Genomic DNA, 23,758 nt, shown 5'->3' with positions numbered 1-23,758 from the left:
CATGACTTGTGTAATTTTTCTGCTATTCTAAGGTCATCTTCTGTGATTGCTTTGTTTTGTTACTGTCAGCAAGGTGTAAAAACTGTATTTGCCTTTCACAATGTCTCTTAGGTTTGAGGCTAATTCCTTTTTAGACCTTAGACTTTCCCTGAGGAAGCCAGTCAGGTTTTGGCCAGGGCAGTTTGACAAGTATGATTTCAGTATTATTACCAATCAGTTGAGGGAAAGATTTAAAAAATTAAGCCATCTTGGCAGTGAACTTTGGTTTCACAAGCTGTTCTGCCAGAGGATTGTGACTTGAGGCTTGCAAGTTCAAAACCTAATGAAAATCAGTCATGAGGACGAACAAAACCTTTTACGTGACATACTTGCATCCATGAGCTGCCCCTCAGCAATCAATAGCCCTTTTATTTGCCATGTATGTCTCAGCAATGGCAGTAAGTACACAGCCTGTTATTTATCTGCGGGTATCAGGTGAAAGAAGACAGAGTTCAGCCAGGATGTACGCTAAATTTCTAGGTGGCTGCCATTTCAAATGCACATAAAGTGACGCACCGTACTGATTGCTTTTCAGATGGGTCGTCCCATGCACTAGAGGCTATCGTGCGTAGTGAGTTTATGTTTTAAGAGATCTCTTGTGGCAGGTTTTATCTCTTTTCCTATAAAGTCTTAGTTCCATTTTTTTCTATAATAACAAACATACCAGCTAAGATGTTTTAAAAAGCATTTGGTCACTGTGACTCTTCACAGTTGTTCTTGGGGCTGTATAATCTGTTGAGCTTTGGCCCTTGCCTGTTGGGGTGATGGAGACAAGGTGACCTTGCAGCAATGCAGTGCAAATGTTGCTTGTGAGCAGCAGAGGGCGAGCCTGGACCTTTGTACTGTGTGTCCCACTCCCCCCCCTCACCCAAATATCCTGGGCTGTCACAGTTACAGTAGTATTGTAAAAAAATATACAGTAGTATTATAGTAATACTTTTGTTTTCATTTGTCTGAGACGAGATGGAAAATACTTTGAGCTTTGTTGAAAGCTATTCTAAACAAGTGTCAGCTAACAATGTTTTGCCATCGTTGCCTTGATAAATCTTGGATCTTGTAGTTTTGTTTGTGTTTTCCTCATGTATATGTATTTGTGTCTTAAATTATGATTCATCAGGGGAAATACCTCAAACCATTTGTTTCTGCTAGGATTTCAGGTGAAGCTTCTTCCGGGGACCCAAGGGATGTGATTTTTTTTTTTTCCTTAGAGTTTAAGCACTTATACTTGTAATCTTAATAAGCAAGCACTTTCAGTATGTCTTGTACTTGCTTGGATTCAGCAGTCCACTTAACCGTAAGGATACAGTGGTCACGGAGATGTTTGGTAGTAGGCACAGGGGACCACGTTTACCTAACCCATTCATGTGAGCCTCTGTATAGGCGTTTCTCCTTCTGCCCCCAGTTGCATCATGGCATAGTTAATCTAACTGCTTTCAGATGCTGTTTTGGGTACTTTGTGAACTGCCATCTATGTTGCCCAACACAACAACAATTTTGTGTACTTGTTCGCAGCTGTAAACTGGTGCCTGGCTGCAGATTCTGTTATCTCTACTCATTCTGTGTTTATTTTATTCTGTAGCGTGAGAAAAATGAGATCCTGAAACTTCTGTGTGTTTGGTATAAGGATTCTGCCGTGAACAGTGATTCTGCAGGGTTCTGGAGCTCAAGAGTTTAATGCACAGCTTATGGCATTCCTCCCTTTTAATTTTAAACATCCCAACCAATTAACCTTGGCAGGTATTTCTAACTCATTGCCAAGGTATCTGCAATTGTGTGTTGCAGTCTTGACATGGATTTTCTATCTGGAGCTGCTGTAGAGTTACCTTCAGATACCTGTTGCACTACTTCAGTTTTAAAATTAATTAGTAGTGATGCAGTTAGCAGGTGTGGCTCTTATTTTTGCCCCCAAATTAAATACTTCTTTCTTATTCTAAGAAACGAGTTTAACAGATCCTGGTCTTGTGCTGTAAGAGCTGCTCTTCTTCACCCTACCACTAGTCTTTTGCTGCACTTTATTCTATTAGTATACGCGCAGCCTTTGGCTGCTTCCATGCCCAGTATTTATCTTTTGAACCTTGTGTATTTACTGAGCATCTTTCATCCAAAAGTCCTCTAGGCAGATGCTCTGCCAGCATAGTTAAAAGTTCCCACTGTATTCACAGGGAATTGGCACCAGAAACAAATGATTTTTTTTTGTCGCATTTAATGGGTGTGTATTGAAAAGTGGGCGTGTGTAGGGTTTTGTAACTACTAGGATGACTGCTGCCAAACTAGGGGGATAAGATTCCCCTGGCAAAGAATCTCACATTAGCTGTCCAGTTTCAAATTAACAGGATTCTGCCTCAGGAATATCCTGTTTGTGTTTCTTTGGTAGTAGTTCATGAAGTCAAAAGGCAGAATTCAAGAGTAGACCTGTGTTTTGCAGTACAACATACTTTGACCCTATAGGTGACCTTAATAAGATTTTTTTTCATTAAATGGGAAGAAGTTGTTTCTGAAACTTTGTTCTGTTCTTGTCCACCTTGCTTCTGTGTTGAAGAAAACCTGAAAGCATTGTGGAAATTGAGATGTTTCCCAGAAAATTCCCCATAGCTTGAAAACTGATTTTTCTTTTTTTTTAGGTGCAGTTTTGATGCAGCAGAACACAAAAAGATCCATCTTTAATTCTTTCATTGGTATTTGGGGTCTCTGTAAAGTGCAAAATGGTAAGTCAAGCGTAGAAGGATGCCACCAATAAGCTAAGCTCCTGTAGTATTGGTAAAAAGGCTATCCTGGGTGTACAGAGTAAGGAGAATGTGGAGCTCTAAAAGGTGTCTGTTTGGTGCCCTTAATCATGTTCATGTGTTGATTTTAAAAAGTACTAAACATCTGCAACCTGAGATGTGTTGGACTCGGACTTGGTCTGGGAGTGCTGCTTGTTAGTTCAGTAATAACCACATCCTGGGCTAATACACATCTCCAGCTTCAGAGCTTTATGTAGACCAGGAAATGGTTATGTTTTGGGTTTTCTTTTTTTCTTCCTCTCTTTCCATAGATATAGGTCAAGTTCAAGTGCTGTTATCCCACTGTGGGGAGGCATAGAACCCACTCTCCCACTATGAATGAGAGAGACCAGTAAGGGACAACTACTTTTTAAACCGAGTACTGAATTAAAATCTTTAGGTCAAATTCAGCCCTTGGCCTGAACCTGTGGTTTCAGTTTGGTCTCTTGCCCATGCATGATTTTTGACGAACAACAAATTGAAGCAATCCGGAACAAAGTCAAAGGAGAGTTTCCCATATTTTATTTACCCTTCAAAACTATAAGTTTTGTTGTATATTCAGAAGTTTGCTTTATACAGAATTTGAAATCAAGTATATTGAAAGAAGCTGATATTTTATTTGAATAACCTCTTATCTTTCAGGTTGAGTAACGTTAGTGTTTTGAGTAGATAAGATAACACTTCCAGCAACAATACATTTCATGTTGTCACACTATCTTTTTTCCTTAAGCGTTTCTAACTAAGCAGCTGGTCTGGTGAGGATGTTCTGGTTAGCATTATCAATTAGTGGTTTCCCTTAACACTGGGGTCTGTTAACTTTGTCATTACGTTTTCCCTTTCAAACATTTTTGATGAATTGGAGCGTTTGGGTCTTAGAACTGTTTTGCCCTTTTCTTTTTGTCAGGTAAAGCTAGTACTTGTTTAAAAAAAAAAATCTTTATGCTGTTTTTTATCTAAATATCCTTTTTACAGAACATTCAGAAGACTATTATTGTAGTCTCTCCTAAAGCATGCATGGTGTTTCTGCTTTACTTCCTGATAAATGAATGAATGGTCATATTTATTATATAGAGCCATCATTTCTTTTCTTTTTCCCTAAACTTGATTTTATTTTTTTTATTCACTACTGATTACGAGACTTGGTTCTTTCTGCTCCCAGAAACATTTCAGTTCAGTGTATTACTTTTAAACTAACAGGCAATAGATTTATCTGTCAGATTCTGGGTAGAATTCTCCATGGCAAGCTAAGTCATATTCAGAAATAACTTAAGTCCTTTCAGTCTCATTCACATTATACTAGAACTGTTTTTTGTGCCCTTAATATCACTTAAGTGACTTTTTGAACATTTTCGTATTTCCTTGTTTTGAGCAAGGATACCAAAAGGAGAAAAAAAAAAGGGGGGGGGGTGCAACTCTGTTCTCACTCTTCCGTCTCCTCCCCACGCCACCAATGTTTTTTAAATGTGAAAGACTAAGTTGCAGAATTTTTTTAACAACTTGTGTTATATTTTAGTTTCCCAACAGTTTGTTAAATTCAGACATAAATATTCCTAATATAAATAGAGCGCTTTGAGAAAGAGAGATGTTGTATAAATGCTAACTATTACTATAAGGTAAGCTTGCTGGATTTTTCTGTCTTTCCAGAAATACGTCTTGATTTGCTTTAAATTCATGGACTTTGCCTCCTACTGACCAGGTCTTTGCTGAAAGGCTGTGTTGAGTGTAGGTGAGGACAAAAAACTATAAAACCTGCTGTAAGAGAAGCCGAGGGCACGAACAGCTTGGACCTCAAGACGATTCCGGGAGGGGAAACCAGCGCCCTTGACCCCTGGTAAACGTCTGGCTGAAGGAGCAATGGCTTTCTCAGTGTTAGTACTGCTTCCACAGGCAGAACTTTAGGTAGATCCCCTGATGTCCCTCAAGATGGCCAGAAAGCCAGTGACGGAGACCAGTGTGTCTGACAGGGCAATGTGGGAGGTAGGCTGTGGGGAAGAAGCGTCCCCTGGGGTTGCTTGGGAAACCATGTGGCCATACATGTATGAGGTGAAGAGTAGCCTGTGGAGCCATTTAAGAAATGTGGGGCCATCCCATAGGATACCATAGGAAATTACTTTTTAATGTCCTATTTCTGTGCCTCAAAGGGATGGTTGTTGTATCTCAGGCTACTTCATGTTCAAGGCAATTCCATTACTTCTTTCTGCACCCTTGTGCATGTTTGTTTTGTTTGTTTGTTTTTGCATTGCTGGTCTGTATTTACACACACCTGGTTTAGATTAGAACATAAAATGTGTGCAATATGATAAAAGATTCTTTTTATGCAAGGTTTTTTTATATACGGTTAATAGGATTTGTTGAGCTACTACCTGGTTAAGTGGTTTGCTTGTGAAAGTGCCATGTAGTAGGATATAAATAATCTGTTTTAGTTAACTTTACATACAGTTTTAGATATTTATTTTAAATACTGCAGCCGTTACAACTTGGCTTGTAAAGCATGCTTCTTTGAAATGAGTTCTCATTGCTATGAAGATGTAAAATGAACAGAGGTTTGGGGTTTCCTCAGGCTTTCTCCAGTCTCATTATAGAAGCTGGAGGTTGGTGTATACTCTGTTCTGCAGACTGTTAAGAGGGGGAAAGTGCTTGAGAAGCAACTTGTTCTTTTGTCTGAAACTTTCTCTCTGGGGTCTTTCTCAAATCGCTGGATCTTTCACTGCTCAGGCCTATTGTATCTACTGTTACTGTCTCAGGTTGCCTTTCTTAGAGAATTGCCTCCTTTGAAAACTGCACCACATCACTCTGTTGTTCATTTTAGAAAACTACTGCTAGCCACTCTGTAACTTCCCCCCCAAAGAAAAAAATAATGTATATGTGTCAAAGATCTTTAAGGACAGTGAAACCAGTTTGGCTTTGTCTAGCATAGGAGCAGAAGTTTCTCTTTGCAAAATACTATTTCTGTTACCTCTTTCTATTTCCAAGTAGGTCTGTTCAAATAAGGCTGCTTCAATTATGTTGTTGCACATTTAGTCATTTTAGTTCAATCCTGACAAGGAAGAGACCAGTTCTCTGATCTGATGACAGAGCACCATATTAATTGAAATGAGCAAATATGACTTTAAATGCTTGAAAGTGTTGCTGAACTGCAAAAGATGACCAAGCTTTAAACATAAACCTGGTCTGGCATTGTTGGCAGAATAACTGTCAGCAGCTACAATACAAAAAAATCCTCTACCTTCTTCCCACTAAGATTGCAACATTTGTCAAAACTTTTTCTTTAATCTCCAGGCTTTTCTCTGACATACCTGAACCTACAGCAAGGGATTGGGGCGGGGGGAGTGATTCCTTCTCTAGGCATCTGTTGCATCTGCTGTCTTGGGCTATGCTTGCATAACACGTTAGAGGCTTGTTAATGCAGACAGAGCTTTATCCTGGTGTGTAGTAAGCCTTGATAATAAACCTGTATTGAATCAGCTGCTTGTTCCGGCAGATTCCTTGTTGGAGTCTCTCTCTCTTTCCACACCACCCCCCCCCCCAGCCCAAAAAAACCCAATTACTTCTGTTCTTGGGGATCCTCTCCATGTGGAGCAGGTTCTTAATGTCAGCCCCTGCACTCCTTCCTTTTGTTACAGCTGGATGAGAGTGGCTACTCTTTCCTGTGTAACTTGGGGTCATGGGGTGGAAAAGTTGAGAAATACTCTATAAAAATCAGAAAAAGGAAAAAGAACCTTGAGGTAATTTGTCCTTGTGAGGCTGATTCAGACTTTGTCTGAATCACGTGCACTTGTAAGTGTGTGCGTTGCCTCTGCAAATGACTGGAGCACTTTGAAACGTTCTTACGGATTGTCCTGACAAGTGGCTGTGGCCTGCCAGCTGTTGACTTTTGAGTTACCCTCTGCTAAAACATCCTGAACATGTACTGAACAGCCTATGTTAATTTAGGTGGCAGCGCTGCCTGACCTTTCCCAGCTCAGATGTTTGGGCTTCTCGAATAGAAAAATTCCCCTATAAAAAATCAAAACCAGCGACAGCTAAATCCACTCCAGAAGAGGTTTCTCTGCCCCTTTTGATAAAGGGAATAAGGGAGGTAGTAGATCATCCTCTGTAGCTGATCCCATTCTGACAGTGCTTATTACATCAAGTTTGAGCACTCAGTCTACCAGACAGAAAAAAGGGGACTCTATCTAGGACCACTGCTGGGGGACATCTCTGATGATGTTTGTGTGTCTTGACCCCAGGCAATACTCCCATTCTTCCTTTGTTAAATGAGTGATTTGTTGAATGCCACTGACCTCATAGTAGGTCTCTCGGGCTGCTGAGGCTGGGAGTGACACAGAGTTGTCAATAATAATATCTGGTAGGGTTCATCATGGAACAATTTTTGACATTCAGGTCAAATTCATCCCTGGGATGGTTAGGAGGTGAATTAATTATATAGTTATCACAGCACGCTCGCTGTTAGTATTTTTCTTATTCAGTTTGGAAATAGCTTAATGTCTTGGCTGGTGCTAGAATACCTCCTTCCTGATTCCTGGAGATGGGACTAGAGCTTGATTCTTCCTAGAGGGCCATGACAGGGAAAGAAAAATAGCTTTCAGAGTGATGGAAGGGGGAGAGGGGAAAGACCTGCGAAGATGCAGAAACCTAGGATGGTGGTAAGCAAATGAGATAGCCATATTTGCCCTTTTTCATCATTTTGAGATTTGAATGGATAACTCTGCTGCTTATGATTCTTTTGATGATCCCTTCATGTTTTGTTAAATGAAATAGTATCCAGGTTCTCCTAGTCCTGCAAGATCACTTCAATCAATGTTGTTTTGTAGACAGGTGTATGGCCTTATTCTTCCCCATCTCTAGTACCTCCGGCCCTCTGAGGTAGAATTCATGATCCAGCAAAGATGCAGCTTATCTAACAGCTGCTTCCAGCCAGCGCTTTGGAAAGGAGCAGAGCTGGTGTCTGTCTTCTGCAATGACATCCTGTCTGTACAGTACAAGTATTTCAGAATAAACACGCTAGGAAATATTTGCACTGTGTGCTGTAAACAGAGCATATGATGTTTACCTGAAGCAAGTGTCTGTCCATCAGTTATATAATAAAATAGTCTAGAAAAGGGAATTTTAATCTTATAAAGTTTCATAGATAATTATTCTTGATCAGCTAGTTTGACAAGAAATATTTTTTACACAATATATGGCCAGGGCGGTTTCTGTAACTATTTTGTTGTTGATTCCCTGTTTCAAGTTTTTTGCTTCATCCAGTAATGATGAATCTTGGCTGTGCTCTGCCTTCTTCGTTACTGCTCTTACAGTTGAACTGCTGAAGCAAATAACCCTGGAAATCTATTCACTGCTGTTCCTTACTCCAGCAGTATCCACATCAATGCAGAGTTCTTTACCATCTGAGTGGAGTTTGATCTCAGTATAGGCATTATATATGCGAAAATGTGGATTTTAACTATTCTAGCAGCCACTTCAGACTGGGAGCTCAGAGCTTGTTCAGTCTGGCTGGCTGAGAGCTAGTGGATGGGTTGTGTGACCGTTTGGTTTGTACCTCCATGCAGTGTGGTGTGCCGCATTTGGGCATGCGGATGCTCTGGTAACAAACAGGGTCTTGCAGATCAGTTTGCAGTGATGACAAACGTGAATACTGTCTAAACGTAGCATGTCTTATTTCGGCTCTCTGCACTGTTTTTTGACTAGAAGGTACCCGTATAGCTACTGGAGAGGCAATTCCTTCTCTCAGCTTATGTATTAACGAGGCTTTGGGAACAGCAAGTTGGGGAAGATTTAGGGGGTTCTTGAGAAACTGGTAACGGTTCAGACTTCCCCAGGGCTTGGCTTTAGAGTAGATGGGGCTTTCGTTCAAAGTGAGTTTCTCTCTCTTCCCATTGCTACCCTCCTTACTGGGCTGTGATCACCTGGTTTGGCCATCTCCTGCTGCCTCACGTGGTGATAGGTGAGCAGTGTCTTACAGTGTGAGCATTGGCTTTCAATCATGCACACACGCATCCATCCCGTTTAAATCAACAATTCCTGTTTGCAGCTCCTACTGTGTGCTGCTGCTGTGCGAGACAACAGACTATGCAGGAGGCTGAGTGGTCCGATGCAAATTTTGTATTGGGACCACATCCCAAACTGTGATTGGAATGAAAGGTAATTAACTTGTCTGTTTCTTGTTTGTCTTACCTCCATCCATTCCATCTCCTTTTATGCTCAGATCATAAAATCGAGACCTTTTTGTTTTGTGTTTGGACCTTTGCTCTGGGAGTGTGAAGTCTATGATGGAGCCAAAGAATTACTCTAGGAGAACTGATGCTGAGTTCTGCACCAAACTCTGAGGTAGAGCTGAGCAGAGCTGTCATCCAGGCAGCAGGGCTTGCTGATCTAGAAGCTAAGGACATCAATTAGAGGAGTTGTACGTGGCTGTGTGAGAGAGAGGCGGGGGAAAAAAATCTGGGGTAGAAAAGCCAAGGACACAGCCAGGACAAGCCTAGGGACAGCTTACAGTGTGAGCTGAGTGCAGTGGGATTAAGCACTGCCTGGAAAAAGGGTTTGGATCTGTGATCAAAGACAACATTTCTCATTGTTGGGTCCTGCTTTATTCAAGGAAATGGGACTTTTTATGTCTGTTTGCAGATAAGTAGGATTTCCTTAAATAAATGAGAAGGCCCCCAACTGGAACAAACAGCAAGACCTCTTTTTCATCTAATTGCTCTTGTTCAAGAGGGGCTGTATTAGTAGGTGATTGTTCCGGCAAGGTCCTCAGCCTTTTGCATAGCAGGGCTGCCAGTTCCATCTGTTACCTGCCTCGTGTCCCAGGACCCTGGAGCCAGGGCTCTTCGCTGAAGCTCTCTGGGGAAATTGGCTGGATGGCTCATGGGGTGCATCATTTGCAAGTGGCTGAGCAAATGTGTTGCAGGGAGTGGCTTGCAGATGGAATGGGAGCTGACAGTTTCCTTGGCACCCGAACCGGAAAAATCCCTTGCTTTGTCTCTAGTTTAGCAGAGCTAAAGGGAGGCAAGGCAGAGAGTAGCTTTAAGCTGCAGGTACCAAACATGCGGGTTAGTAAGGAGCTAATTTCATAGCTGCCTTTCTTTAACCAGATTTGAATCAAACGAGGCTATTACATGAAGAAGACCTTGTGAACTGGAAATCATAAACTGACACCAGGAGTTGGCTGCTTTGCCCCATAGCGATGTGGCTCTGGGCTGCATTGAAATAAAATTTACCCCTTGTGGTAAGAGTGGAAAGGAAGTAGGGAGGATGTGAGCAATTACCTAATACTCTGATAAGGAAAGCTTGGGGGACATCAGAGGACAGTGGGACTCTTCCTTGCCTGGCATGCACAGGGATGCTGCTGAAGGCACTCGCTGGGAAATTCTTCTCTGCCTCATTTGTAAGACTGAGGTGGATGAGCAGATGAGTAATGTGTTGGGCAGGCAGCAAAGTGCTGTATGGCACCAGAAGGGCACTGTGAATTGTAGATTAAGATGGTGCAAAAAGATGCTCCTCTTTACGGTGGTCTTCCTAAGTGGAGCATGGCTGTCCTTGGGGTGCAGAGGGTTAAAGAGCTCACAGCTGCTAGAGGCAGGTTTGGGGGGGCTTGGCTGTGCAGTGCTCACAACTGCCAACCTGCAAAGAGTTAAAGTTCAGAGCAGCCAAAGGTTGAGAGATGTGGAGCCTGCACTCCTAGAGGCTGCGGCTGCTGTGAGACAGCCTGCTGTGCCTTTCTGGGACAGAAACAGGGCTGTGCTCCCACCTTACATGGGGGAAGCTTGAGCTTACCTGCAAAATGGAGGCAAGAGCAAGAGAGAGCAAAAAAAGGAAAAGCAATGGTGGGGGAAGAGGATTCAGCAAGGCAGTTGGTCAGTTCCTCTCTAACTTCCCCTTAGTTAAGTTGTTTGGATTTTATGCTGCTGTTGTGGTTGGCTGTTTCTGCTTGGACGTTCACAGCAAGGACGTCCCTCCCTGCCAGGGTTCTGCAGTCTCCTACTGGCAGGGCAAAGGGCACCCACAGCTCACTTGGCAGATGGCAGACAGTTCAAAACTCCAGCTACATCCTTGAACATCAGAGAAGGCAACTGAGCATGTGACATTCTGTGCAGGGAAAGGAGGTGGACTGGAAGAGGCAAAGGTTAAGAATGTAGCCCGGAGAACGGCAGGGGGAATGCTAAAATGTTTGTCCTACACTCTGTAAATAAAGCAGATATGCCCGGATTTCAAACCCTGTTTAGCAACGCTCATACAGAGTTTCACGAACAGCTTCTTTCTTTCTGCATTGCTTGCAGGGACAGTAACAGTGACGCTAAACGGCAAACAGTGGGAGCCGTTCCAGTATCAATAAGGATTTTGATGAGGGAGCGAGTTTGTTTGCTTGGCTGCAAAGGCCTTGGAATCCAGTAAGTGGTACAAACTGACCCCATCTCCCTACCAAACAACAAGGAAAGCTTTTAACCACAACCTGCCTTTCCAATATAAGCCACACTTTGCAGTGTCTCAGAAATCATGAAATTATTTAGTTCTTGATATTCCCAATTTAAAAACAAAAAAATGCCTTCTGTTTTGGTAGTTTATGGCCAATCATGTTTTCAGGCTTATTTCTACAGCCAAAGGAGGCAGAAATGATCTTTAAAACAAACAAACAAGAAATACTCAATTCATGACTACAAGAACTTGTGCTTTGAGATTAAGTATAGAGAAACTTTTGACAAAACTGGGAGGTAAAAATCCTTCAAAGCCAGGTTAGTACTTAGTCTATGTTCTCCCTGCAATCCTCCACAGAGAAAACAAGCTGCTTGCGCTGTTGTTTGGGGGTGACAAGGCTAAGCAAGGAGGTAGTAAACCTGCTGGATATTGCAGCCCAGGTTTTTTTTTTTAATCTGCAGGAGCGAGTGCCTCCTAGCCTGGTACTACTCCAGCTAGAATTAATGGCCCTGCCAAGGAACCTCCACTGCAGGCCTTTCACTGCCAGCAATTGCCAAGGGCTGGTAGAAAGCACAGTTTCTGTAATCCCCCCTCTTGGTTCTCCCTCTTCTTCCAGTTAAGCTGGCTGTTGCAGTTTCTGACAAGCCCAAGAGCTGACTTGGTAGCCCTAGTTACATTCCTTCATTTTCCTGCAGTGGAGAGCAGTAGTATTGGAACGCACCTGGCAGAGGCCTTCCAGGTCCTGCTGAGCTCCTGAGCCCTGGAAATTCCTCTCTCTGTGGTTAGAGGAGACACCCCTACTGTTCAGGGTGCCCACCCATCACATCTCTGGTCTTTTTAGGGAGTTGAAGTGCTCATTTTTGGCACCCCCTGTTCTGAAAGTTCTACCTCTGGTAGCTTCTTCTGAAATGCTTGAGACAAAAATACATTTCCTGTTTAGAAAGAGAGAAGATAAGCCCTAAAGTGCAGCCGTCTGCTCTGGCTACCTCAAGTATAAACAGCCAGCACAGCCGGGTGCTGCTTTTGTTTGTTCTAGTGGCTTTTTCTCTTTAAAGGTGCATTAGACACTATTATACACACTCCATCTTCTGTGAGCATCGCTCCCAGCTGGCACGAGAGGTCTGGGACTGTCGGCACGTCAGGAAGAACCCTCCTAAAAGCTTGGAGTGTGCAGGATGAATTCCTACCTTTGTTCTTGAGGGAACAGCACTAAGCACCATCAAAGTATGTTTCTGCTTTTATTTCTCTAGCACTTTTCCAGCTTGGTATCTGAGTGCTCTGTAAATAGTCGCTCCTGACCTCCGTGGGTGGGGTGCTGAGGGAAGGTTTATTTTCTCCACTTGCAGAAAGCAAAAAGTTTGCATTGCGAGTCAGCAGAAAGTCTGCAGTCAAGTTCGGAACCCATGTTTTCTGTAATCGAAGTACGAGATGGGCTTAAAGCTGCCTTTGACCAATTTGGGGCTGCTGTGGCTTCCAGAGTAAATTAGAGCAGCTGTGAGATCCCTCTGTGCAGCAGGATTAAGATCTGTAGTGGAGCCTGGGACTGAGCATCCCCATCTGTGAGTAGCTGCTGCAGAAGGGTCTGAGCTGCCACACCACACCCTCGAGCCAGGGTCAAGTTGCGTGCAGCAGACTCTCCTTCTGCTCTCTGGCTCCTTGCTTTATTTGCCGCAAGTCATGGTGTCTAGTCCCTGTCAAGATTCTAGCAGATACCGTGAGCTCCCGCTTGGCTGGGTACGTGAGATTTAGATAAGACCAGGGCAAATCTGTGCTGTGATCTAATCGGGCATGAGCAGCTGAGGTGGCAGCTGACTCTGTATTTCCCCCTCTTGATAGGTTAATCTAACTTGCTGATTCCCATGATGGCTCAGTCCTGCAAAGTTCTGAGTCTTCTGGCCCTGTTCCAGCAATGTGATTGTGTCCACTTTTAAGCCCAGCATTGGATCTACTGGAGCCAGTAATTTGAACACTGTCAGGCTCCTACTTCCACGTTTAGGTTCCCAAGTATGTGGTCTGATTTCTGCCTCCCCCGCCCTCTAGCCCCCCAAAGTTGTTGATCCCACAAAAGATCTCATAGGACCCTTGCCAAAGTGTTTCTCCGAACTAGGCCTGGGGTCCTCAGCAGCTGTCAGCATCAAGTCCTACAACAGGAAAGTGTCTAGTGTGCTGTGAAATTCTCTGTTGGTAGAGGAGTTACAGGTGTGTGTAAGAGGTCTCAGAAGATGCCTAGTCCTTCCAAACTCCCATCTTGCTCAGTGGTGGGCAGTCACTGTCCGGCAGATCTCAGGCCTGTAAAGGTGCAGTGAGAGGAGCTGGGTGGGGAGGACTGGAACTTCCACATGTGGCTCTAAGTATTTCACTCCCCAGGGTAAAACGTGCCTTCTTTCCCTCTGGCCAAAATTATGAACTGCCTATGGAAGGCCTCAGCTCAACCCCTGCAGGCAAGCATCAGTATCCTGGAAATCACCCCTTTGACTGCCCAGAGATATCAGCCGCTGAGAAGCGGTGCACCAAGAAAGCTCTTGTTGCAGCTGTCCCTGTTATGTTTGGGACAATGGAAGTTAAATTTGTGCTTGCTCACAGCTATGCAAGTGCTGTCACGGATGTGCTGTTCCCTTAGCCTGTCTCATGTATGTCTCTGGCTGCATCTTCCAGTGCTTATTCCTCCAGGGCAGTCATTTTGGTTCGTTAATTTTTTTTTTTCTTCTCTGTCTAAACAGGACGGGTGCCTTTCTGTCAACTTAAAGCATGACCGTGGACAAGAGGTAATAAATGAAAGCAGTGACAATAATGGAGAGGAAGAGGCAAAGGCTGTGCAAAGAAAAACTACGCAGACTAACTCCAGGTTCTCTTGTTCATTCCTTGTACCAGGTAGCTAGCCCCAGCTCGAACAGCACCGAGCTGGCGGTCAGCACCGAACTAGTCCTATGCAGCAGAAGTCAGGTGAACTAAAGGGGTGCTTTAAGTTAAGCAAGCGTGAAGATGCCCTGCTGAAGAGGGATGAATCAGAGCTGTGTTTACCTGCATTTAGAATCCACGGATGCTCCCTGTGGAAAGGCAAAGTGCTTGGCTGGAATTCCAGGAGGGATTATTGCAACAATGACACTCTGCACCAACCACACCCTTTATCAAGGAATTGCCAAGTGTTTGTCCGAGTGGGTAAATATAGTTATTGCTACTTTACTAATGGGAAAGTATGATGAGCGATGGGAAGGCTGAACTACATGAGTAGCCAATAACTTTTATGGGGCCTCAATTTACGGGAAATTCCTCAGGCCTGGTGGTCATAGGTGCTAGGAATCTATGATTGAGGCATGAATGAGTTAGTATGTGGTACACCAGAGTATCAGTTGTCCTAATCTGCTCTGCTGTGACCCCGAATCTTATCTTTCTTTAAGACATAGTTAAACCCAGTTTCTATCGGGTAAATCTAGAAAATGTGATCTGTTTAACAGTGAAAGGACTCCCGCCCCTAGTCTGGACCCGAGAGGCACAAGCCTTGTACGTCTCCAGATCTTGGCTCTTTTCATGCTGCTGCTGAACAGAAATGTTCATCTAGCTCATGGCTTTTGAAGGTAATAAGCAAGACTTTCTATGACCTGCCCTGTCTCCTGTTATTAATGTAGAGTAGATGATATGTTGAGCTGCTGTTATGTTCTTCCTACTCACAAAGCAGAACTCCTGGCCTATGGAAACAGTGCTGATGCACTACAGCACTCTGAAATGAACAGAGCCTCTTTTTAGTGACTGTCCAGGAATATCCACCATCACAGCCTCTAGTTTTTCTTAAACTGGCTGCTTGTGCCTGAACCAAGGTCACACAGTGAGTCAGAGGTAGAGCTGGGAACGGAAGATAGGAAGCTTGACCACTTGTTGCCACTCTAAGCACTGAACACTGCAATGCTGAGCTTCTAGAGCTCAGATACTGCAGGACAGGATTTGGGAATCCACCTACTGAATCATGTGCTTCAGCCAAGAATATATCACTGGGAGACTTCAGAGAAGGCAAAAAAAAAAAAAAACCTGATAGCTATTTAGTTGCTTGTGAATTCCCCTGATTAGAAAACGGGGGCAACTCTCCCCACCCAAATTTGGACTCTAGCGCTTTACAAACTTAAGTCATAACCTAGCTCTTTAGGTTTGTTTTTAAATGAGTTTCTAGCTGCATCTGGACTGCCAAAAAACTTTCTGCAGGAAACAGCAGTGGCATTTCTCCTTGTCAACCACCTCAGTGCGTTAGCTCTCATTGCAGGTGCTTTTCTGCTTTTCCCATGTAGGGAGAGTCCTTTCAGCAAACTTTAGGAGGGAACAGCTGCTCATAGTGAAAACAAGACTGTCACATTTCAGCTTGGATCAGCAGGACATGGAAAGGGGATTTTTGACCTTGAAAAGCACAAAGTCAATCAAAGGAGGGACCTTGTGAAGATTAAAAGTAACTAGATCTTTATAACGCTTCTACAACTGGTGGAGCTGGATGAGTATGTTGCAAAATGGAAAGCCAAATCTTTAAATAGTGCAAACTTGCACAAGTCTTTTGATGACCTATCAGCTGAGGAACTGTCCTTAGCATTTGTAAACATCAGTTTAAGAACAGCTGTTTTTGTCAACTGCATTCTTGTCTCGTTTTTCCTATCCTCTGCTCATGAATGTTCACACAAAAAGACATTTGTTGATGCAGATGTTTAAGCAAGGCTGCTCTTTCTACCGCTACTCATCTCTGGGGCTGTGCGCATGAATGATAGCATTCATTCTTCCTCAAATCATTCTGTTCAGCCGTTGTTGGATAAATTAGAGAGCTCTAGATAATACATAGGTATCTATGTAAGCGTATATTTCTCTCTCAGACATCCGCTGTATTAAACAGTCATCTACCCTGAATAATGTCTAGGGGCTGGGTCATGAGCTTCCCAGAGCATGGAATCTGTATGCATACAATCTAAGCTATTGCAAATAATGAATAGATTAGTATAACCAAACAAAACAGGAAACTACTTATGCTGTGGGTAATTAAAAAAACCCTTTTAAAAAAAAAAATCCAAATTATTGAAGTTCAGTGACTTGCTCAGTTACCTCTACGAGTTCAGCGCGAGCGTGCATGCAGCGCCGTGCGCGCTTCAGCCCCCTCTGCCCGAGGGAGCAGGGCCCGGCTCCCGGGGGAGCTTGGGGCGCCCCCGGCGCCGGCGGGAGGGAGGCGGCCGCCGGGCCGGGCCCGCCCCGCTCCGCCCGCTGCCGCCGCACCGGGCGCCGCGGCCGGTGCCGCGTGGGGGGCGGGCAGGGCCCCCGGCCGCCCCGCTCCGCCCGCGGCAGCGCATGCTCCCTGCCGGGCCTGAACCTGCCCATTTAACCGGCGGCGGAGGAGCGGGAGCCGCACCGGGGCCGGGCGCCGGGTTGAGTCGCGGCCGCCCGCTGCTCGGCGAGCGCCGCCGCCGCGCGGAGCCCGAGCGGGATGCGGCTGCCCGGCGCCGCCTGCGGCCGGCGGCAGCGGCTCCCCCTTTGACGGGCCGGGCCGGGCCGGGGCGAGGGGATGCTGGAGCGCCGCCGCTCCTCCAGCGCTCAGCGGGGGACGGATCCTGCCCGCGGCTCCCTCTCGGGTCCTGCTGATGCTCCTTGCGGTCCAGGCGAGCCGCGCTAGCTGTGCTGCGGGGAACCAAAAAGACCCGCACGGGCCAGAAGCGGAGGAAGCGCGGCTGCAGGTAGGGCTGCAGAGCGGTGCCTGCGGCACCTTTCCGGCCCCCAGAGCCGTGGTGTCAGTCTGCGTTTGCGGTGTGAGTCTTTTCCGACACTGTTTATCGTTACAGAGGCATCCGTTGTGACAAAGTTGATGTTAAAGACTATTGAGCGGGAAAAGAGTTTGGGAAGCGTGAGGTGAACATGGACTTCCAGAAACCCAGGAGACTTGCAGGGACAGGTCAGTCAGTCCTTAGAATCAAAGGAAGCAAGCGCATGGCAAAGGGAAGTTTTTACTGCACTTAATTGTATGCTCTGCTTAGAATTGCTGGCAGGGTAACCTGTCTCTCTCCTTCAGCTGTAGAGGGAGTCTGAGGAGGCTACCTTCTTAAACTTGGTACCTAAATGTCATAATGTGAACGTTTCATAGGGTTACCAACTTTGGCATGACTGAAAACTTTGATGATAAAGATACCTTAATCGTTCACAGTACAAATTTGTCTACCCGTGATGTGACAGCTTCAGGAGGAAGAGAAAAGCACTAGAATACTTTCACGCTGGTGGTGGTCAGGCTTGACAGGACACTTGATTTTGATGCTTCTGTTTAAAAACAAACAAACAAAAAGGCTGCTCGAATTGGAGGGGGAACATTTCAGGAACTGCTTTTCTGTTCCTCGTCTAGATCCAGCAGACTCATGGGCAGTACAGAAAAAATGATCAAGCTCAAGCCAGATCCAGTTCTGGCACTGTTTTAGTGCTAGACACAGTTTGGAGCGAGCAGGGTTTGTATGTGTAACATTAGCATAACTAGGCATTTATAGAAATAGAACATGAGTAAGAACTTCAAAAACATCCAAATTACTTGGGCACTGAAGTAATGCAGATACTCCTGAAAAACACGTACTAACCTTTAACTGTTTTCTGTTATTTACTCTACCTCCATTTTTTTTTTTTTAACGTGTGATGCTACCTGGACTTTCTTGCATCATGTGTAGCTCCCTGGTAGTTCTTCCACTTCATGGGGAGTGGCTGTGGTGGAGGAGCCAGGAATTCCAGATCCCCAGCCCTGTGCTTAGATTTCAGGCTGTGCCTTAAACTCTGGAACTTATTACCACAAAACATTGTAGAAGCCAAGAGTGTTTGGCTTACGGGATTAGAAATTTGATATGGATAACAAGAATCTCTAGAATTAATAGTAAATTAAATGAGAGCTTTGTAAGGGATATAAATCCCTGTATTTCGAGGCATAAACTAATCTTAGGATGTAGTACAAAACTTCTCGTAGGGAGTTTTTTTTCTGCACTGTCTGCTGGTGGGTGTGTTTCCCTACAGCTTGTCATGCACACAGCCTGTGCAATGTTTTCCATGAGACTGCCTTGCTATTTTTAAAAGGTTCGGATTAAAGCACCTGAACTTCAAGGTGTCTCATGGCATCGAGTTGTTGCTAGAAGGTCAAAGCAACGTGGTTTTCTATAGAAGCTGCCTAGAGATGATGGTAACGTTGTGTGTGAACAAACCAATGTTTTAATAGACTCTTATCTCCGGTGATCATCACTGCAGCGTGTTCCAGACAAACTTCATCAGCACCATCTTTCTGAAGGCTCACGCTCAGTTTCTGTCAGTAGTGAGAGGTACTATATTCATGGCATGAAATCACTGAACTGATTGCTGAGTTAGAAAACGTAGCCTTTGGTCTGTTTCATCTTTGCTCACCTTTAGCCAAACTTTTTACTTCTCAAGTGGCAGTGCTTTTTTTGAGTTGCACATCTCCTCTGACTGAAGTCTCCCTATGGAATTTATTGCGATGATTGGACTCATACAGTTGACGATATTGTGAGTACTCCCTGAAAGAACAACCCTAGGAGTCCAATTTGGTAGTGAAGTTTTCAGTAGAAGCTTTGGTCCAGACTATGGACGAAAGAAGATGGCCCTGAAAGCGTCAAATGTATGGAACAGTGAAGAGATGGGGAAAAAACAGCTCTTCAGGCTTGTGGGTCTATGTGGGTCTGCTTAAGTGTCATTTTGCAAAGCCTCTTTGGAGATATCAGCCTGTATGTGATATTCCTGCTTCACTCTGAAAATCTTAACCCAGTGCCTTTTGGGTTGGGTCCGCATGGAGCTTCTGAGGAATGTACACAAGTAAGGAAAAACAAACGTAGATGTGCTGTGAAAGTGATCTTTATGCATGATGTTTTTAATCTGCTAGATTATAGCAGTTTTAACCTTTAGTTTTCATAACTTTACGTTGGTAAAAATCAGCATGGAGAGTTATGCCTGCAGCAGTTTCTTGGTTACTCCTTAGAAATCCTTTCTAAGGAGCACTGCAGACTGGTGATGTGGCAGAGAACTTGAGAATACAGCTAGGTTTGTGTATTCCTACCTAGACATTACTAGTCATAGGTTTGATCTAGACTGGTTATTAGTCTGTCCAGTTTAGGACTCAGGTACCACAGTTGACCAGTGTAGGAGCTTGCTTAAATGACAAGAAAATCAGGTAACGGACATTACAAGGTAACTTGCTCATAGGCTTTTTTTCTCGATGGCAGTGTACTCTTGGGCAGTTTAAACATTTCATAGACAGCATGGATATAGTTAGGCCTGTATATCTAATGTACTCCTCTGACTTCAGCCTCTTCAGAGGTTTATGCCACTTTTGTTGCAATGGTATTGGAAAGTTTTTCAGATGAGCCATAAGCAGTGTGACTAGCATCTGTTTAGGTTTACGTTTATCTCTACCTTTCTCCACGTTGGAGCAGTTCATCCAAGGAGAGTCTTGTTTTGGTAGTTGACTGTTTTGGGTTGGCTTTAACATAGGTATTGCTATCTCCTTATCTTGGCTAAGGCAACATAAAAAGAAACACTTGACCTGTTGGGTGAAAGTTGTGGCGAATTGCGATGGATTCAGAGCTAGAAGGGAGCAGAAGCAAAAGGACCAGAGAGGCTGCACAGTGGCAGGGGTGACCAGGCAATAACAGGTGTAAAGCCTTGTACTTGTAGAGAAGGAAGCGGTAGATGGGTGTGGAAACGGATAAGCAGAAAGAAAAAAGTTGAGTGTGGCCAATCCCCTTTAGCCTCTACCCTTCCAAATAATTCCTTCATATGATCACGCTCTATGTCTTCTGCAGGAGATGGGGGACAAATCAGCATAAGACAGCTACTTTTAACTAAAACTAGCCCTAGACAGCCAAACTGCAGAGAGCCCTGTGACCCTTAAGCTGTGCAGTTAAACTCATGATCGAGTTCGTGCTACGAGTGGAGCAAGGGAGTCATGAAGAGCTTGTGAACAGTTGTTGAGTATTTTCAACATTGACTTGATTTGTTCGGTCAAACTACGTTTGTCTGTATCTAAGACTCTCAATATGTTGAGCCTGTATAGTCCTTGAAATCTGTTGGGTTCCTTGTGCTGCTGTAGGAATATTTGAATCTGATCTTGTATTACAGAACTGCAGAAAGTTGGTGATGTGTCCAGCAACTAAGCCACTGGGTTGCTTGTTCAGAAAACATAATTAAATGGGACTATAAGTCATCATTTTATTATTATTTGTATGCACGCTGTTCCTCGGAGGTCCTCAAATTTGTACCTTTCCTCCTTGTTTTCATATCCTGAAGTGTCAGTTCCTCTTGCATTTCAAAAATATTTGTTTAACATTTTGCCAGCCTGCATAAGAGGAGAAACAGACCCCCACGAATATTGTCTGGCAAAATAAGAAACGTAGTGGAGGAATGTGGCCCGAATGGCTTCTTTGTCTCAGAGTTGCAGGGAGGCTGGAACACACACAGCAGTAAGCAGGTGCTTGATTTGCGGCTCTAAACATTTTTTTCTCTTCTTTATGTTTACTGCACATGCACTAGAAGGAGCTGTTGCTAGTCCAGTTGTGAAGGCCTTATCCCTGCCTTAGTTCTAAGGGAAACCTTGTTAGAGTAACACATGACACCAACACTGTCTATTTCAGAAAGAATCAACTTCGGGTGACTTGCACATAAATTCTTGTAATTGTTAATTTTTGGATACTCAAAAGATGTAAGGATGATCTATAGTGAAATGAAAGAGGTTTATTTAAAAAAAAGACATTTAAAGCAATGATTAGGCATCATTTCTGGTTTGTGAGGTCTAAGGTTTTTCTCTTGAATCAAGGGAATAGATATATTTTTTTTCCACCTTCATTCTATTGGAGGCTGAAGTTCTCCATGGTTGCTTGTCTCTAGGAGCTACGACTTCAAGAAAAAATGAAAATATAATGAGTTCAGTAACTCAAATCTGAGCAAGTTGTCAGCACTCAAAAAACATTAATATTCCTGCAGAGCAGGCTGGAGCCAATTTCAGGAATGATGGGTACTTGGTTGTGGATAACATCTGAATCTTGCTTTAGATTTCATGGGTTAAGACTTTGAAGCCATGCATGCAGTAAAATCCATGGATCGCACTTTGTTTACCAAACATTAGGGGTAACTCCTGCTGGGATCTGACCTGCTGCATCACAGAAACTGAAGTGGTGGTCAAACCTCAAATCTAATGCTATCCTTTCATCTCCTCCCAATCGCCTGCTTCTAATTTAGAAGCGATGTGCAGAACTGGCTCTTCGGTTGGATTTGAAGTGAGTGTAAATGTACTCACTCTGTTCTCCTTCCTCTCTGTGTGGAAACCAAAAGCCTCCATGTTACTCTGGAACCTGTGCATGAGTGGCCTGCTGGTGATTTTGCGCTGTTTGCATCAGCAATGCTCTGTCTGGAAGCAGCGGGCCATACTCTGCTATTGGGAAGGAGCATCTGCCACAGGTCCAGGGTGTTATGCTGCTCTCTTTGCCTTCTGCCTGGGGTGCAGGGCAGTTTTTGGTGGGATCTTCTGTTTGGAGAAGGGGAACCCAAGATGTTTCAGGGATCTACCAAACCTGGCTGACACTGCTGTTACTGAGTGTCCTCTGCTAGTGCTCATCCTCCCCGCGTGATGTGCTTATGCTGCTGTGCTGCCTCAATCTGGATTCTGGAAGAAATTCTCACTTTGCTTGGAACTGGGCAAACAAAATAAAAGATTGTTCTGGTCACAGAGAGAGCTTCCCTGTAGGTCAGGGGCTAGAGACGATTCATAAATACAAAGAGATGGAGCACAAAGGCACAATGAGATGACAGTGGCCTTCCAAGGCAGCAGTCTGTGCGTACCAGGTTCTGGCTGTTGGTGTGACAGGAAGGGGCTTTGTGTGGGCACTGTTGCTGTTGGACTCCAGAGGTGCATTTGGGAATGTTTATGACAAATGACTCCTGTGTGCGAGGGGCGGTGGAAGCAGCTGGAGCAAGGCTAGAACAAAAGGCTGCTGTGCGACGGCCAAGGCTGACTGAGCAATTAATGAGCCTGGAAGGGTGGCTTTTCATGAGAGTGAGTAAAGCTAGAGTTCGAAGTGTGGCTAAGTGCGGTCTGGAGAGGGGCCTGACCATGCATATGGAAAGGAGGGGACAAGAATTGCACAGGGACTGATTGAAGGGAGGGAAGGAAGGATGCTTCCCAGCTATGAAATCTCTTAGGCCGTAGCATATTGTTTCAGGGGAAATTCTTGCAATCTTAGTGCTCGAGATCATCCAACCAGACTGGACAAATCACTGGAGAATGTGCTGTTGGGAATAGTCCTGCAGCAGCCCCAGGGAAGATGATTCAACAGGGCCTCTTTCATCTTTAATTTCTATGAACACAGTCTACGTTTGTGCTGCCCCCAGATACTCCCATTCATCACTGTCCGGAGCCAATGTTGATGGCAGCCTATAAGCCTTTTGGGCAAGAGCAGGGAATGCTAGCTATCCCATCCGTGAGCAGGAAACTATCACAGAGGCTAGTTAGCACATGCTGGTGTGCAGCCAGAACGGCCTAGGACGCTGCTGGTGATAACCCCTTTCCAGGCTCTTGCTGGCCAAAGCCAGCACTGTTCCTGCCTGATGCGCTCTGGCTGTTTGCCCAAAGCAGCTCAGAGCATGTTGCGGGAATACCACAGGGCTTTTTGCTTCCCTTGTAGCTCACTGAACTTGACGCCAATAAACATGGGCAGCAGATAGCCCAGTGTAGAGAGAAAATCCTGCCTCAGCTCGGAGAATCTGAAATGCACAACCTCTCAATTATCTTCTGCCATTGCACCAGAGATGTTCAGCGATAGCTAGATAACTTGAGCACTCAGACCTCTTTCCTGCCTGTCCGCCTTGATAGATGCTGTCTGTAAACTATCAGTGCAAGAAGCTAACCATGTGCAACAGGAGGCCTGGTTCCCACCCCTGCTAGGAGTGCTCTGCAAAATCCAGGGAGCTTTGAACTTGAACTCTGTTAATTACTAAAACACTAATAATGTAAGGCTGATACTCTTCCCAGGACTCAAAATAGAAGTTAGGTGCCTGTTCCTAAAGGGTTGCAGGGGGCTAAAATGGAAATAAATGGAAATAAAAACACTTCTAACCCTTGCTCTCTTCTCCTCCTATAGGAATTCCAGTCTTGTCTTTTCAAAAGTGGAAAGCTCCTCTTCCAGATACTCCATGCTGCTGCGCGCTCTGTGTAAACATCTACAGTTCAGTGTTAAACCCATGCATATTCAGAGTCCACAATAGGTTAAACTCATAATGAGAATGGGAAAAACAAAAGGCTTCTTTCTTAAATTTCCCTTTCTCAACTTACCTTACCTTTCTCAAGAAATAAGATCTACTTGTTTCTTATCCTCACAAATATCTGGACAATTTGAGGCAGAAATAAAATTGTAGAATCTCTTGTTTTCAGACCCAGACCTCATGACCAGTCAGTGTCAGGATAGGGAAAAGACTCTTGGCTCCGCTAGTGATCCGAGAGCCCTCATTAACATCAGAGCAGTCGGTGTGCTACAAACAGAGGTCAAGGCTCGTGCAAAGTT

At 44.4% G+C, this 23,758-nt stretch overlaps 1 protein-coding gene across 9 annotated transcripts in view; it reads left to right on the top strand.

The window, feature by feature from the left end:
• The first annotated feature begins 8,840 nt into the window (after nucleotides 1-8,840).
• The window catches only part of SLC45A3 (solute carrier family 45 member 3), a 37,023-nt gene continuing 22,105 nt past the window's right edge, over nucleotides 8,841-23,758 (top strand). Inside the window, exons 1-5 of one of the 9 annotated variants that reach the window (XM_068918274.1) lie at nucleotides 8,841-8,945; nucleotides 11,081-11,191; nucleotides 12,272-12,440; nucleotides 13,937-13,981; nucleotides 14,088-14,371. In XM_068918274.1, coding sequence (XP_068774375.1) covers nucleotides 14,144-14,371 — 228 coding nt within the window. In that variant the 5' untranslated portion in view covers nucleotides 8,841-8,945; nucleotides 11,081-11,191; nucleotides 12,272-12,440; nucleotides 13,937-13,981; nucleotides 14,088-14,143. Of the gene's footprint in view, nucleotides 8,946-11,080; nucleotides 11,192-12,271; nucleotides 12,441-13,936; nucleotides 13,982-14,087; nucleotides 14,372-16,655; nucleotides 16,910-17,014; nucleotides 17,125-18,435; nucleotides 18,717-18,748; nucleotides 19,023-23,758 lie in introns of those variants that run through there. The other 8 variants (XM_068918271.1, XM_068918277.1, XM_068918276.1 and 5 more) reach the window with 8 other exon arrangements.

The sequence above is a fragment of the Struthio camelus genome, chromosome 24 (genome assembly GCF_040807025.1).
Source record: "Struthio camelus isolate bStrCam1 chromosome 24, bStrCam1.hap1, whole genome shotgun sequence".
NCBI lineage: Eukaryota > Metazoa > Chordata > Aves > Struthioniformes > Struthionidae > Struthio > Struthio camelus.
Note: the sequence above shows the minus strand (reverse complement) of the source record. Positions and strands in the feature narration are given on the sequence as shown.